The sequence below is a fragment of the Corvus cornix genome, chromosome 4 (genome assembly GCF_000738735.6).
Source record: "Corvus cornix cornix isolate S_Up_H32 chromosome 4, ASM73873v5, whole genome shotgun sequence".
NCBI lineage: Eukaryota > Metazoa > Chordata > Aves > Passeriformes > Corvidae > Corvus > Corvus cornix.
This window is the reverse complement of record NC_046334.1, coordinates 15,343,674-15,361,261: the sequence shown is the minus strand read 5'-3', so window position 1 is coordinate 15,361,261 and position 17,588 is coordinate 15,343,674. Positions and strand designations below refer to the sequence as shown.

The window sequence follows — 17,588 nt, the reverse complement described above, 5'->3', positions numbered from 1 at the left end:
CAGAAATGTGAGGCAGCATCCAGCACCACTCGGAATCGTTTAACACGGCAGAACAGCTGATTTGGGGCAGGCTGTTGCACGGGGCTGAGGATGAGTGTCAGGTACACCACTGCTTTCCCCCATGCACCAGGGCCCTGAGTAGCTGTGAGAACAATGTAAGAAAGAGCAATTGTAATAGAGCTGAACTCCCTACTTTCCAAAAGATAAATTACGGTACTGAACTAGAGACATCTTTCTGAAAGCTGCATCACACATATGAATTGGACACGTGCTGTTCCAGAAAAACATGTGACAGTGGTTGCTGACTCCACTGTTATTTTCCACCTGTGAGAGGAAAGTTTTTTTACCATTTGCAAAGTAGCCTCAAGCTAATGTAGCATGTATGCCCGACATGCAGCAATGCTGTACACAGTGCCTTAGCGTGTATTATACAAAGCTACTATGAAGAATTTCCCCAAGCTTCCATATCAAATAGGAATTGACTCACAATGATCTATGGAACAAAGAGAAATGCACATGCACCGCATCAACACAGGGAAAACCTGTGGAATCCTGTCTGACATCCCAGTCACTGGGCAGCTCAGAGCAGAGTCTCATGACCATTTACTTTTAACACTGTCAGGGTAAAATCTCCATCCCCACACTCAGCAGGCTACAAAGAATACTAGGCACAAATATTTAAGTCCATTATTTAGTTCTGGCATGTACAATATCACTTATTCAGAAAGACCTTTATTCCTTTGGTAAGTATTACAAGCATTTCAGAGTTCCCCTGTTGACATATTATGCAGATTGTTCCTACAGCACATTATGGATACTTCAAACACTGGAGCAAGGCACAGCATACACGTGGCTTGTAAACTGCAGTACGGAGTGGGATTACCACAGTCCCTGGCAGGAAAGAAAGATTTTTCCCACAGCAGCTTCCTTTGTCTCTTTGTAACACACATAAATAGAGACCCGCTGTTGAGGTGAATTACAGCAGGTAGTGAAAGTATGCAGACTATAGGCAAGAGGGCCTCTTGAGTCTTCATTCCCTCACAAAATGGTTTGCTTTATCTGCCTCCTAGTTAGACCAGCCCTCATGGCAAAACTGAACACATGTAATTGAAGGTTTGTGTTAGCAGCTGACATGATGTGCTAAAACAATCTGCAGGTCTTAATCCCTGATGAGCCAATCAAGTGGAGTTAACATCAGTCCAATACTGCTTTTGTACACAGACGGGAATCAGGGTTTTTTGAAGTCTTGTGTAGAGAGGAGACGCATTAGTTTACAGACTCAAATGGTCCAGGTGGCTTCAGCTGGGTTAGAAGATTTCTAAGAGCCATGGGGAAATCTGCGGTAAAGGCATACCCTAAAAATCTTTCTGTGACTGTCTGGGCACCTATTATATCCTAACTGTCTGGGCACCTTGTTATATCCTAACAAGTCCTGTTCATTCAACCTTCTTCAAGTCTTGCTTATACGTCTTTACATCACCCCATCACAATAGAGCTTGAAGTTTTGAGCACTTTATATTATATACAAGGTCAACAGGACATTCCACAGAATCTCTGGGAAATGTCTCCATCATAGATCCATGTAAAATTTCTGTGTAAGAGGCAGATCTTCACAAACTGTCAGTTCTTTCTTAGTTTGGCAGGTTGATCTAAAGCCCATTTCGGGACATTTTTCTCTATCTAATTAATACACCTCTGTCATAGGTTAGCAACCAAACCACAACACCTCAAACTCATCTCCTCTGAGAACTGATACAAGTATTTATGCCAACACAGGGGAAGAGACATACAGACCTCCTAATCTGTCCTTAGGCCACTACAGTTCTGCCAGTGTAACCCCCTGTGAGAGGTCTGCTTGGGAATAAAAGAGACTTTATTCTGGTACTGTGATTCTGCTGTATACCAGAATCACTTTTATTTCAGAATAATCTGCACAATACCACAGAGTAATGAAAAGGGCATAGCTGTCGTCGTAGAACTGCACTGCCACAGTTCTGCTGTGTCAGGTTGCTCATGGAACAAGTTTGTGTATTGCAAAGCAGTACTCTTCTCTAAAACTACAAAGCAACGATGCTGTATCTCAGGAACACACCTTTATTTCACTCACCAACATGAGTGATGAGGCCCAAGCTGTACCACACGCCTTCCTTATTCATGTGGATGTGGCTCGAGCCTTGGCTGGGAAAACCTTCAGTCAAATGAGTGAGTGGCAAGACAACGGGTAGTCGTGAGTTAAGGAACAACTTGCCTTCAAAAATACACTTGAAGGGAGAGGGAATAATCTTTGTGTCTACTCAATAATTCATCTGATGTGCTATTTATTGATGCCAAACTCCAATTTAGTTCAGTGTGGCTGTTTAAGAGGTCACGTGTAAATATGAAGAGACTCACTTTGCTTGGTGAAAAATGGGAACAGGGCCTAGTTGGTCCAGCGACACCAGTGCACATGAGGAACTTAATGCAATACTTTCCCTTTCTCCCTCCTAAAAATGGTCTTTGGGTACCAGCCAATTTTCCCTCTATTTCTGGGATGAGTAGCCAGTGCCTGGTAAACACACCTCTGACTTTACTTATCCAGCTGTCCTTTGCCTCCAAGTTGGTGGCTGTAGCTGCACCCACACCTCAGCCACCTCTGAGGGCTTACCCTGGGATAGGATTCTCTGGGCTTCCACCTTTTTTCTCCATTTCACCCCTGTTGGCCTTTCCCTTTCTGGATGGCTCCTGGCCTCACAGGTGCTTTCTTGCCACCAGGTACTTGGATCTTCCTGCTCTGCCCAACACAGGTCTCCCGTTCTCGGCACACCAGGAGGATGCTCATCCCTTCACATGCCGCTCCCTCACACCTTTAGGAATGGCCGCCGCGCCACCATCGCCAACAGGTTGTACTTTGGTCATCGCGCTCACACACACCAAGGGTCTGCCAGCCCGCGGCACCTTCGGGGTCAGCCACGGTGCCGAAGTCCCGCTGGAAAAAGCCACCGCGAGCTGAGGGCAGCTCCCACCGTCGACGCCCGCCCCGCGCTTGGCCCCACACCTCTGGAGCCTTCCGTGGCGCTTGGGGATGAGCTGTGGGAGCAATGGGCGGACACGGGCGAGCAGACTCCGAGCCGAATGCTGAGGGAGCCCTTCCTCGGACGCCTCGGCCGTCGGGGTCGCAGGACCCACCTACGGCGCTCGCCGCGATCCCACCGGCTCCCGCCGAGACAGGGGAGGGGGAAGACGCCCGCCCCCTCCCTCTCTCCCTCCCTCTCTCCGTCGGCCCTCCGGGAGGCCTGGCTCCCGCTCCCCAGGGGGGAAGGGGGCAGCCGGACCCCCTGGCGGGGGGATCTCCTCGGGGCGGGGCGCGCCGCCGGCCCCGCCGCCGCTCCCTCCCGCCGGGCGCGGCCCCCGCGCCGCTCCCGCTTCCCGGCGGGCCCCCGCGGGCGGCACGCGCGGCCGGTGGATGCCGCCGGGTGACGTGCAGGGCGCGCGGTGGCAGCACCTCCCCGCGCGCCGCTTAAAAAGAAGAAGAAAAGAGGGAGCGAAACATGAGAGCCCGGGCGAGCCGCAGCCGCCGCCGGCAGCAGCAGCAGCAGCGGAGGGGGCATTGCCCGGCCGGCCGCGGCCGCAGTCCCGCCGCGGGGACACCCTTCCTATGGGACGACAAGTGAAGGGCTGCTGCCGCCGCCCGCTGCCCGGCCCGCCCCGAGCCTCGGCGCCTCGGCGCGGCAGCGGCAGCTGCTAAAACCTGTGCCGCTCGCACAACTTCGCCGGCTTCGAGCATCCTCCCGCCGGGGCTCGGGGGCTCGGTGCCCCCGTTCCTGCCTCTTCGCGTCCGTCTTTCTGGAAGAAGCGGGGGTGGCCGAAGTGCTGTTCCTCCGTCGGCTCTTTAACCGCTACTGTTATTATTCTCCTCCAGACTTTCCCCTTCTGGGGGAGGGAGGTGGTTTCCTGATCTGAAGTGCAAAGAAAAGTCAGTGGGATTCCCCTCCTTCCTTCTCCCCCCACCCACCCCCCCACCCCCGATTTGGGTGCATTCACACGCTCCCTCAGGCATGATGCTCAAGATGCTGCCGTTTAAGCTGCTGCTGGTGGCCGTGGTTCTGTGCTTCTTCGAGGGGGATGCCAAGTTTGGGGAGAGCGGCGCCCGGAGGAGAAGGTGCCTCAACGGGACCCCGCCGCGGCGGCTGAAGAAGCGGGACCGGCGGGTGCTGTCCCCGGAGGCCCCGGGCGGCGGGGAGGCGATGTGCCGCGGCCTCTACCCCCGCCTGTCCTGCTGCTCCCGCTCCGAGGCGCAGGGGCTGCCGCACGCCGAGGCCAAGGTAGGCACCACCTGGGGCTGCGCCGGGATTTGGGGGAGGTTTTTGGTGGTGTGGGTTTTTTTTTTTTTATTTTTGCGCCGAGCAGCGCACCGGCCGCGAACCTGCCGCGTTCCCACGCGGGTGGGGGCGATGCCGCGGCGGGGGGCGGCGGCTCCTGCCCGGGGGGCGAGGGCGCGGCGGGAGCGCGATCCCGGTGCGGGTCTGGCGCTGCCTCGGGAGGCGCGGGGAGCCGGCGCAGGTCCGCGCCCGGAGGGGACGCGGGCGCCCCGCGGGGGGAGCGCTGTGCCGGCTCTACCGCAGGCTCTGCCTCCGAGTTACTTTTTGTCCACAGCGCCCGAGTTTCTGGCGGCGGCCCCGGCGCCGGTCCCATCCCGGTGCAGCGAGGCCGGGCCGCCCGCAGGTACCGCTGCTGCCCGGGCGCGGCTGCGGGGAAGGGCGGAGGAGCCGGGCGGGCTCCGGGCAGCGGCAGCGGAGGGGCTGTGCGCTCGCCCGCCGGTGCCATCCGGGTTGGGTTTTTCCTGGGATGAAAAATCGTGTCCAGATTGCTCCACACGCTTACTTCGGGAGGAGGTTTGGGTAGTGACTGATGCCGGTGTACCAACATTCCGTGATCTCCGGCCGCCTCGGGGCCCGTGTGCTACTCATGGTTCCGTGTATCAGCGCCGAAAGACCCCCGAAGTGTCCGCTGTGGGACCCCGGTCTCCCGGCTCTCGCCCAGGGCCGGTGTCTCACCAGGTGCCGTGAGATACTCTGCCTTTTCACATTACCTGGCAGCCTCTCTGCCCAATTTCAAGCTGCGGTCATGTGAAGGGAAGCACCTCCTCTGATCAGTGATTTCTTAAAATTGTCAAGTTCTCGGCATCCTTTAGCGAGTTAAATTCTGCTAATCAGCCTGTTGCTTAGATTTTCAAACGCATGGGTACCTAACCAGGCAGGACCGTGTTTGATAAGCTGTGCTGTGCTGGCCAGTGCTGCATCCGGGGGTAAGCACAAGGAGGGAAGTTGCTGAATAATGTCTTTAAGAATCGCTGCACATGAAATAAACAATCAGGTGTCTTTTTAAAAAAATTATTATTACTTTTCCTTTTCTTTATTGGTTTTTTTGTTGTTGTTGTTATTGGGTTTTTTGTTTGTTTGTTTGTTTTTTTACATTTAATCCTCGTTTAGGTTTAATTAAGAATTCCTCAGTTACAACTCTCTAGTTGTCAAGGTCTGAGAGACTCTTGGAAAACTTGTGTTTCAGTCTTGCTGGCCCAAGCATAATAAAAAAAAAATACCCAGCCTGAATCGAATTTTTATGCTCAGTTCACGGTAGATTTCACTCCATTCTCATGTAAACAGCTTCTACGAATCAACATATGTGTCTGGGTGGTATCTCTCACTTTGTTTTGTAACAAAAAGCCATATTGCATCATTTAATTTGCTCAAGTCATGCAAATAGGAAAAAATCAATAGGACAAAAAGGGGTCGACTTATCCTCCTCCCCACTAAACTGCTGCCCACACACAGAGTCCTGTTGCTTATGGCAAAAGAATAACAACAACACCATTGTGTTTGTTAGTTGGTTCACTAATGGGTGAAACTGGAGAACATCATTCTCCTTCAGTCCCCAGCTCTGTCCAAATGTTCATGCCTTTTGAGGGAGCATTTGTCCTACCCCCTCTATTCCCAGATGAGTGAGAACTGTCTTACTGCAGGTTTTCAGCTGCAGATCTCTCTTTATTCATACCATATGCAGCAGCAGTTTGAGATTCAAGGCAGATATATTTCTTCATGTTGTCTAGAGACAGTGTCATTAAGCTCCTGTGTGATAATTGAATTAAACTATAACCACACACAGATAACCTGAAAGATCTAGCTGGAGAAAAAAGAAGGGAAAAAAAGGGAAAAAAATAATAAGGACTGGAAAATATGTCCTTAATTCACCCTGTTTGCAATGTCTCGGTGGCATATATGCTACTGAGATTATTCAGTGCTTGGAGACCCTTGTGGTAATTGGTTGAATGCAATAAACTGGAAGTTCAATTTTGGTTAATTTTCCATCCCCAGGCAGTTGAAGTGTTTATTCTCTTCTTACTATTACTTAAAAAAAAATCTTTTAATTCCTTTTCAATGTTTTTGTTTCTTACTGACAGTACTAAAAACCTGATGTAAATGTGAGGAAGTGACCATATATGCCACAGTACCTATTTCTGAGCTGTTGAACCTGTTTTGTATTTTCTTTAAAATATAAATTACCTTTTTTAAGGTATGTTATTATACAGGGTTGTAAAATCAGACTTTTTTTCACCAAATATTAATTTTTATGAAACTCACAAATCCGCTTAATCATATCTAACAAACATATATGTTTAAAAAAAATGTCAAAATATATGTCGTTTATACTTGACAGAATGAGGTGGTCATTCTGTAAAAGACATGGCAAAGTATTACAATATACATTTGAATGTAACTTTTCTAAAAGCACATTTTTTTAAACTGTGTTCTACTACAGTTCCAAAACCAGCTTTTTCAAACTCTGTCACATACCTACACGATGGAGTGGCCATGCCATTAACAGAAATCTGAGAGCTGCCATCTTTAAAAAAAAAAAAAAATTGAGCATGCTCAATAGACATACTAATAAGAGCTTCTTGGTTAAGATGCTGGGTCTATGAGAATTTTTGACCAAATCATTGAACTGTGCTTATAAATGAAAACACCACCTGCAGTTTTGGGAACAGTAATGGAGCTACCTAAAGAGCAGATACAACATTGCACTGGCACAAGTAAAATATTTGCGTCCTGTTGTTGACATTTACCTCTTTTACTTTTCTGGGAATATCCCCTTGTTTATGAAGGGCTACTGACAGGCAAAGAAGTCCTCTCTACCTTGGATGGTTTCACAGCCAAGGCTGTCAAGGAATGGGTGAAAAGTAATTGTTTTCAAGTGTGCCCTTTTACAATCATTTGTTTGCTCTGGCTCTTTCATGAACAAAGGCTATTGTTGAACACATCCAACTAAACAAATAACTCATCTTGGGGTCCCTTTAACAGCTGCCTTAGTACAATGATCTATTTAAATATTACCCTAAAATTGAAACTGAACTCTTTAATGACATAATCCAGCACTATAATACAGAAGAGGCATATGTTCAACTCAACAGCTGAACAATCTCGTCAGCACATGATTTTTAGACATAAATGCTTGTATATCAAATATGGCTTAATGCAATGACTTATTTCACTGGTTTTTTTCTTCTGTTAGTATCAAAATTCTACTGCCTTTCTCAACTAGATGTGACAGAGTACACAGAACAGATGACAGTATTAATTGTAAAGAATTTCTGTCCATTGTGTCATCTTCTGTTTCTTCTTTGCACTCTTCTTTCTGTTGATAAACCAATTTAGTATGCTGTGCTTTCCTGTGCATTCCAGGATTTATCTTACCTTTCGTCTACCCATTTTACTTTCATGTGGCTAGAGATTAAAGGATGATCTTACAGATGTTGTAAATTAGTCAGCAGCAGGCATAATCATTATTAGGCATGTTGCAATAAATGTTTGGAAGTTTTACATATTTTCCAGAGCGCAGTTAGTTTAAACCACTGCAGTTTGACGGTTTCACATACGACTTTAAAAATTGAAGCAGGAAATCAGTTTACATTTCTTCAAAAGACCAAAGCCATTGTCAACCTTAAGGTCATTTTCAAAGTAGACATCCAACAGAAAAAGCTTCATTAAAATAAGTATTTCAGAATCTGCTTAGAACTGGTTTAGTATACTCCAGGATAAATACATTATCGATTTACTGAAATTCAGAATAGAGACTTGTCCTATCTCCAAACCAGTATAGAGTTACACATCAGACCTCACACAGAGCAAATGTTACCACCCTATTTTGCTTGAGCATTCTAAAAGTTAAGTAACATTGTACTTGATATTCAAATAATTGATTGACTCTCATTCCTTAATCTTCCGATTAGCTATTATATGACCAAGATTCATTCCAGAAATGACATGAGGGGGTGAATTCCTGTGGTTAATTCCTGGATAGCAGCTGCTCAGGGGGATTAGGATCCTTTTGTCTTAACTTTGAGGACTGAAATGTTGGCAAGCCTGTATCACCAGGCAACGTCAATTACGTTTTCCACAAGAAACAGTAAATTAGCTTTGCTATCCTGTAATTTATTTCCCCTCCCCCCCACCTCCACAATGGGTTCTGGAGTATTCCAGCAGAAGTACAGTTTTCTATCTGCATCTCTGTGGAGTTAATTCAATAAACACACTATTTACCTAGTAACACCTTGTGTTTACTTGTACTTCTAAACACACCATCACACTGTTACCACAAGAAAGCCCGAGATGAACTCCCTGATGAAGACTTCTGAGACTTCTGCAAACCAGGTGATACTACTGCATGTAGGCAAGTACTTTGAAGAGTCTGTACTCACAGTCCTTTGGTGGAAACACCAAAATGGGTCACTTCATCCTTACTTCAAGAGACAAGTGACATGATGTTCTTAAAAAGTAGCATTTATGGATAGTGTTTTTGCTCATCCTCTATTGGCTTCAGACTTTGTCCTGTTCGGCAAGCAATGACCTGATTGAATTATACAGGCCCCTTCCCATCAGAATCACAGCATCCCTTAGGAAAGTCCAGCTAATGCAGAATATTGCCTCAGCAGCATGGATTGCTGCAAGCATGTCAAGTCTCTTCTCTACTACCTGGACTGCAATCCTAGGCAGAATCAGTCAAGTTCAAAGTTATAGTTGTTATGTATTTTGGTTATAGTTTATAGTAGTAATCATTATATTTTTAGTTCTTGTCTTCAAGATTTACCATATCTAGAACATCTGAAACTCAAGGAAGAAGTCTAAGGTTAACAGTTCTGCTGCTGTGGCCCAAATGAGCAACCTAGCAAAAAGAATATAAACTTTTTCAGGGAAGAAGAGCCTGTGGTTCTGGAAAAAATTCCCCAGAGAATTCAGGACTTTTGCCATAAATGCAATTGATTACTGTTTCAAAGCTTTAAAAAAAACCCAAACAAATAAGGACAAACCCTTTACAAAATATGTGAGACAATTGTATTCTCAAGAAAGGTTTGAAGAGGGATAATAAACTATATACAGCAGATGTTAATCACATTACTGACCTGCAGGTGATTTGAAGCTGAGGGTATTTTGACAGCAGATAGTCTAAAGAACAGAACATTTAATGCATTTAGTGTTCCTGGCAAACCTGGAGGAATTCTTTTTGAAGCCAATGGCAGCGCATCCAGAATAAGGGTGGAAGCCAAAGGGTGTTCTAATCAGTGGTCCAACTTCCAACACTAAACTTTAGCGTGCATTTCAGATGGTCTTTTGACAATATATGTATGGTAAGACAAAATTTTCCTGGATAGAGTTTGTCATATATTGGGTAATATTTTGAGTACATATCTGCTTTAAACAATGGAAAGTGCATTTCTCTCAAGCGTTTGAGGTCTATGTAATTATGACCCGTAAATAAAAAGCTGAGTTCAGACCTGCGTTATCAAAGTACAGCATCCCAGAAGAGAGCTGACCTGTGAGACAGCAGACTCAAGCGTATCAGGAGTGCTCCTGCACTGAATAACTTGTTTTATCAACAGTAACTTAGATAATTCCCTCTAATGTTACGTGGCAAGGGAATGACATTGGAAAGTCCTTCTGCAAATCAGCTCACAGATACGAACTACAGAAAAACTAGCAATATTTTCAAATGTGTGTTCTGCAAATATTTCCAAATTTTACAGAATACAAATATTTACCACATCAATATTTCCTAACATAAGTGTGTTACAGTCTTTGTTTATAACTGCGTATAGAAACAGCAGAAAGAACCTGACCTTTGTTTTTGCACTGGATCAGATTCAGTCCCTCTCAACGGAGAGAACACATTTCCCACTGCCCACCATTGGGATGAATGATCAAAAAAACAATCCATGTGGTTAACAATAGATTAACAAAGTGCACTGCATTCAAAAGCTAATAAAGACAACTACGCTGTTTTCCATTATTTTTCACGATTTGATGACATTGCACTCCTTAGCCTCCTGTGTTTACTTAAACACATCATTAGTTGTGGTTTCATGCCTCTTTAAGTGCTATGCATACATAATATATGCTTTTTTTTAAGGACAAAGTTACAGTTTCCATATTGACACAAACAAGATGTTACAAATTCTACTTTTTCACTTATAATAGAAAGATATGTCTGAAAACATACAGGGTTTCCCACCTCCAAATAGTGTGCTTTAGAGAGAGCAAAGAGCAGAGCAGCATTTAAAACATGAAAAATCCATGGCACCTGCTGAATTCCACAGCAGTCATTTCAGCAGCCGGCTGTGGTGTCGTTCAAGATACACCTATTTTACAAATACCTACACATGGTTTTCCTGTTGTGTTTTTATGGTACAATTTTAATTTCTAGTCTCTAAACTCGAGCAGACTACCTTACAAGTTAGGTTTTTCAGTATTTTTTGTAAGAGAAGTGGGTAGAAGGCCTGCTGCTGTAACTCCTTCTTATATAAATGATCCTTCTAGTTCAGAGATTGCCTATGTGATGGCAGGCATGGGTCCTTAAAAGAACTTAAGTATTGTTATTCTTATTTGAGAAGCAAGGTCAGATAAGAAATCTTATAGAAGATTCTGTAAGAATCTTTTGTAAGAAACCAGAGAAATTAAAATCTCACTGTACCAGTGGCATATTGCACATTTCATAGTAATAACTTTTGCACCTCCAGAACGGTGACATCAGACGCATCCATTGATAATAACTGTATTGGTTCCACTAGTATTATTTATGGCATTAGGCCATGCAATCTTTCTGTGTGTAAGATGGGGACACAGGTCACACATTTACTTGTCTCTGGTTTGTGGCTTGCAGGTCCTTTCCGTTACCAACAACACAGAATGTGCGAAGCTACTGGAGGAAATCAAGTGTGCACACTGCTCACCTCACGCTCAGAACCTATTCCACTCACCTGAGAAAGGGGAAACTCCTGAAAAAGAACTAACGCTTCCCTACCTGTGCAAAGACTATTGTAAAGAATTCTATTATACCTGCAGAGGTCACATACCAGGTAAAACTCATAACAAAATACGGGGCTAAAGGGTGTCCTGATATGTTGTTATTGCCTGAGCGGTCATAGATCCAGCTTTTAACCAGGAAAAATCCCCATTGATATCCAGGGGAATTTGCCCAAGCAGAGACAGAATGTCTTCATAGCAGATCTTGTGTAGGGAGGTAAATATTTTGAGTGCTTTCTTGCCACCCTCCTATTAAACTCGCCATGAAACACACATGGTTTGATTGTTGTCAAAGGCACCTGAAGCTACTACCTTTGCTGAAATATTAGTGTGTTAATTCTAATCATGCAAACAAGCAGCTGGCCATCCAAAAGGCTATTCTAAACGATAGATTGCTTTAAAACGCAAAAAAAATAAAAGGTCCTGGCTGGTTGCTGTAGCCTCTAAAAGCTGATGAGTAAAGTGTTTTTTCTGGTTTTGTTACCCTAGAAACTGATGTTTTTTCCACAGGGTTTAAAGCCCATGGAAATCAAAGGACCCTATTTGATAGACTTCTGTGATCTTTGAATCACTTCCAGTGTGCTGTTAACAACCAAATTCTTAACTTACCTAACACTTCCTCACTGTAGTCAGTAGAGTTAGCTGGACATAACCAAAAGAAGAGTTTGCCTTGTGTTGTCTGAGGCAGTCACCAAATGTGTGCTATCACTTGTAACTATATCAACAAAATAACCGCAGAAGATGGCTCTTTTCGAAACACTGTCTTAAGACACTATTATGTTAAATAACATCATTGGTAATCCCAATAGTAAATTATTTATATGTCTAAGACTGTCATTTTTAAACTATGCTTTTTTCCCTGTCCAAACACTTCCTATAAACAATGCCACACAGGAGAAAATAATTAAATTGGTTAAGATTTCTTTTTTTTTTTTTTTTAAACTAGCAACACAGACTGGTATAAAGAACTTAAAAATGAGATGAAGAATGAATTTGTGAATAGTCACTTTTAACATATGAACACAGCTTTGTAATATAATATAAACATGTTTGAGTAAAGGGGATAGTTTAAGTGGATGGGATTTGGAGGACGGTTTCTTAATTGCATGTGTACAGTGTGTACTTGTTTTCTCTGAAATCCCAAGGGTGCAGGGATTTTTTTGCAGTGTTCTTTTATTGATTTGAGAAAACATTTTGAATTCACTTTTTCCCTTTACTGTGCTTTAACATGTATCTCAATCCATTCAAATATGAAAATATTATTATTGTCTTTATAAACTAAGAGATGTTTCTAAGGCTTTCTTAAACCAGCTGTTTCTTGCTCTTTATCACATTCCCCAAAGCAAAGCAGAATAGATCATAGTTGCCAAGACTGCCTGCTGAACAGTGATAACAGATTAGATATTCTAAATGTTTGGCCCATATAAGAAGTCAGCACAAAGACATTTTTGACATGAGTTTGTAGCTAGCACAAATGATTTTCATATTTTGCAGAGCGAGACCCTCAGAGTTGTTTTGTGAAATTCTGTGTTTATGAGGAAACAATTTGTTTAATTGAAAAAAGTGAAAGAGGGAAAAGGGGGAAAGAAGGAGGAGGTGGAGGGAGGGAGAATGAGAAAAGTCTGAGCAGCACAGGAGCTACAGCCACAGGAACCTTGCTCCTCAGATCAACATATGTGGTGACGAATGACAAATTTATTTTTCTACAAAGTTTGTGTATATGTAAAACTGCTGAAGTGCATCAAGATGTCAAGTGCTTTTTGTGACCACCCAGGTTGCCTTGAAAGATAACCAGATGAAAGCATAACTTTAGCACTGGGCAGAGCACTGTGCTTTGCAGGAAAAGAACTTACATACTTTAGCATCAGTTAAAATAAGACTTTTCCTACATCAATCAGATGCTAATAACCATTCTAAATACTTGTCCTGAAAGTATGTTGTACTAACAAAAACTTGTTGCATGCTTACATCTACCAGCAGGATTAATTTGGTGAGTTGACTGGTACTCATGGTCGTTGATACCTATTCTAGGATTTCCCAAAGGTATTAATTAAGATTCAGGTCCCTCTTTTTGAGGAGATGGCCTATAGAATTTTAATATAGTTTCAGAGTCCTGTACATTCTGAAATATAAGTAATTAAAATAACTTATTTGGGGGTTCTGTTTTCCTTGTGAGATGTGTATATCCATAATAATATTTATTGCGAAAGAAAGAAAAAAATAGAAAATGTGGAAGCTGTGTTTTCAGCTTAGCCTGGAGGATTTAACAAAGAGTTGAAAATTAACAGGCCCCCAAACCCAAGGTCTCTGGCAATGATTCACTGTGCATTTGTTAAAATGTCGAATAATTACTCTTCCTCCATTAGGGAGTGCTAATTGTTTCTGAACACCAATACAGCAGAGTTTAAGGAAATTGCTGACTACAAAAATAATTTTATCCCTTAAGTCCTGCACAAATGAGAAATATTATTAACAGTTTAAGATAGCAAGCATCTTTTCTGGGATTGAAATTTTAGGAGTACATATTAACCAAGAAGGCTGAGAAATTATGCATCAGTTTTTTTCATGAGTTAGCTTCAAAAATTCCTTTATTGTTCTGTCTCCTGCAAAGATGAAAACTCTAGCAGATCCTTGGTTATCTAATTTGAAGACAGCAGTTTGCCCACCAGTTATGACTGTATCAGAATTTCCATTGATTTCTTTAGGAATATTGAGAGAAGAAGTGGACCCTATTCCTTATTCAAGCAGAATAATATCAGTAGCTGTTAGGATTGTATGGATATGCAGGAGGGTGTAATGTTTCACAAAGAGCATGAGATTAGAGCTTCCCTGCTTCATTCCAGATAACTGTTCTGATTATTTCTCATCTGATCTTTACTGCAAGCCTCGGTTTAAGTGATTATTGATAAGGACACTCAAGTTAAGTGATTTAATGAAGTGTCTTCAGTCAATATGAATTTTAAGTTTTCCAAGGTCATAAGGGAAGACCGTCAACATTTATTACTAATATAGCTAGTAAAGAAAAGCACAGCTGATTTTGCCTTTAGACATAAGCAGAAACTTGATCCATGCCATTGGAAGTGGCATATTTTAAGGAACAAACCTGTGCCACAGTCACGGTGCCATCCAAGGACATGGGAGAGATTTTGAACTATCTGGCCTCCATTATCTTCATTTGAAGAAATGGATTCCAGATGATTGTGGGTGAATTCAGATCCAGGCCCAGATCTGAATCCAGGCATTACCAGAACAGATGCTTGATAGGACTTTTCAAGCACCAAACAGGGTGTTCCAAAATGTTGGAATTCTAGCCCAAAACACTGTAATTCTAAGAAATTCTACAATTCACAGAGCACTTACAGAAGTTCTAACATGGCTGATTAATAGTCACAGTCAACTTGGTCAACCTGCAGAAAAACAGTGGCTGGTAAATTTGCTGCTGGTAAATCTGCTACTGGTAACAAGAGCATGAAGGGGATTAACCCTGGCCCTGCCTGTGTGCAGGAACCTGCAGTGTCTGAGCAGGAGAAAAGGGTCACCAGTCACTTGCAAACCAGTTGGAAATTATGTGAGCTACCAGTGGACTCAGTACATTTTGAAACAATCGTCTGAAATCACGTCTTTGATTTGGTTTTCACTGGCAGTTGAGAAGAGAAGAGAATGGGAGGGGTTTTGTGAACAAATTCACATCTAGGTGCAAATCAGAAAAAAAACCCCAAAACAGGTAAAGACTTCTTTGACACAATATTGAACTGTATTCTGTCACAGCAGAAATAAAGCAGGTGAGCCTGACTTCCAGATGCCCTCAGAGGCAGTATAGGTCTACTCCTGTGTGCAGTGCAAACAGGGGAGGGAGTGAGTAGGAACTTGGTGCAAAGACTGAGACACGTGCTACCACGGCACTGGAGCTGTGTGTCAAAGAGAAGAGGCAAGGGAATGGGTAATCAGGGAATCCAGCAAAGTGGAATTTGGTGAAGGTAGGATAGGAAGGGAGATACAGTGTGAGGAACAACTGACTGCAAATACAAGTGGAGAGAGGAGGTGGGGATCAGCTGGGAGCAGTTTTCCTTTGAAAAGGCTTTTAATCTTGCAATTTATTCCCACAGTGTTTTATAAAGGCGAACACAGAAAGCCTTCACTGTAGCTGCCTTAACTGAAAAGCCTGTCGTTGGATTCTTGTTTGCAAGACAGAAAGTTTAGCATAGAAATGCAAGCCTGTGCAAAATCTGACACTTAAACATGATGTTTAATCTTCCTTTGTGATTTCAATTTTCTTTGTTAACACAGGCACTGCTCTGTCAACACGTACACAGCTGGTAGGAAATTTGTAATAATATGTATGAGTCTTTTAAAATAAATTAGTAAGTAGAGAAATTCACACAGGACGGAGGGTTGCAGTCCCTATTACTTTTTTTTTTCTTTTCTCCAAACAATTCTAGTGCTTAGGGGCACTTGTCAGGGACCATTCTTCTGGACACTGTACAAACCGAACAAAATGGCAAACTGTACACTAAAGACCTTACAGTCTAAGCATAAGAAAGAAGACAATAAATGGCTACAAGCAGATAGGAGAGCAGAGGCAAATGTTCCTCTAAATGTCCTCAGTGAAGCTGTTAACATGTTAAATGGAGCATATATAACACATGGAGATTGGTTTTTTCTAAATTACTATGGTTTTTATAGAAAAAAATAGCAAAATTCCACCCTTAATGCACAGGTGAAACTGTATTTACAGAGGTTACATTCCTTCCAGTAATGCAGCATTTTTCATAGTTTAATTCTAACTCCACTTTTTTACAAGCATTTCTAATGAAAATAGTCCATAAGCCTTATCCTTTCTTGAAACCTGCTGATGGCTTTGCTAAACAGCAAAAGGCAACTGCAGTGCGCCATGCACTTTAGTGCATGATAAAATATCTCCTGAGGCAAGGAGATTAGTCTTACATACGAGAAAAGGCATTGCACTGGTCAAGTGAGTTTGCATCTGATTGTTATTTGAAATGGACATGTACCGAGTGAACAATGTGATCACAACATGATCTGGGTTGTCCTGACTAAAGATAACACTCAAGACAAGAGAAGTTTAGTAAATAGTAAATGGTATACTTGGAAAATTCTAGACATTCTCAGTAATCGTACACCTCTAATTTGCTATTGCATTTTTTTTAATGACCCACTGTGCCTAGAAAAATAAATTATTAAAGACAAACCCCTGTATTCTTAAGTCAAATAATTCAACAGCAAGATTTTAGGTTACCTTTGATTTTGGCATTATATCTACAAGCCTTGGAATACTACTCTGTGATTATATCAGAGTTCCTCTTCAGTTGTTCCACTTGAAATTACATCTCCCATTTTTTCCAAATAACTACTATAAATTAAAAGCAGCTCCTCAGAGATGAAATTTACTGAAGCTCCAAATCACGGTAATTAAACTTTTACAGCACAACACTCTACCATGTGTTTCCAGATATTATTTTATGGAAATCAAAGGCAGGCTTTGTCGTGTCATTTTTCCAATATTTTTAAAGGAAGATGTATATGAAAAGAAGTATAGTTGGGTGGGAAAGGCTTTTCACTCCACAAAAATTCTGGGATCTAAAAAAATTTTCCTATTCCACATAAGGAAGAAATTGAACTCTTTCGAAATTTTCCATGAAGAAAGCCACAGAGAGACCACCCCAGGATAGCTAATAAAGTCGTTGTTAGGACATTTACTTGGGAAATGGGAGACTTAGGGTCAAACTCTTGCCTGACAGATGAGGGGCATTGACCTGAATATTCCTCTTCCTAATGAAACACCCTAATTACAAGACATTGGAGTATAGTGATACAAGGTTTGCTGTCTGGTTCTGTCTTTTTCATTTAGACCAGAAGTTTGAGCTTGGATCAGAATCATCATGTTAAGTAAAATTTTGTCAAAACTGATAATGTTTCTGAAAAAGCTTTGCTTGTAAGAAATTGGCATTCTCCAATGAAACACAGCTGTCCCTGATCAGTTCTTATTGTACATTGTAAGCCAGAGGTTTTATGGCCAAGATCTAGGCATTACTGCTTTATTCACAAGTGGTAAAGCCATGCATAAATTAGCCCTCTAATTCCAATTGAGTGCTAATTCCGTGTATCCTATGAGTTATGTCCTGGACCATAGTACATCCTAAGACAGTTGCCAGTAATGCAAAAAGGAATGAAGGTAACTTAAGACATTATCTTAACAATGTTCTGGTAAAATAGTACATGTATAACTAGCCAGAA

At 42.7% G+C, this 17,588-nt stretch overlaps 1 protein-coding gene across 1 annotated transcript in view; it reads left to right on the top strand.

The window, feature by feature from the left end:
• The first annotated feature begins 3,474 nt into the window (after positions 1-3,474).
• LOC104697326 (hedgehog interacting protein) overlaps positions 3,475-17,588 on the top strand; it is a 76,015-nt gene continuing 61,901 nt past the window's right edge. Inside the window, exons 1-2 of the mRNA XM_039551095.1 lie at positions 3,475-4,301; positions 11,191-11,386. Coding sequence (XP_039407029.1) covers positions 4,035-4,301; positions 11,191-11,386 — 463 coding nt within the window. The 5' untranslated portion in view covers positions 3,475-4,034. The remainder of the gene's footprint in view (positions 4,302-11,190; positions 11,387-17,588) is intronic.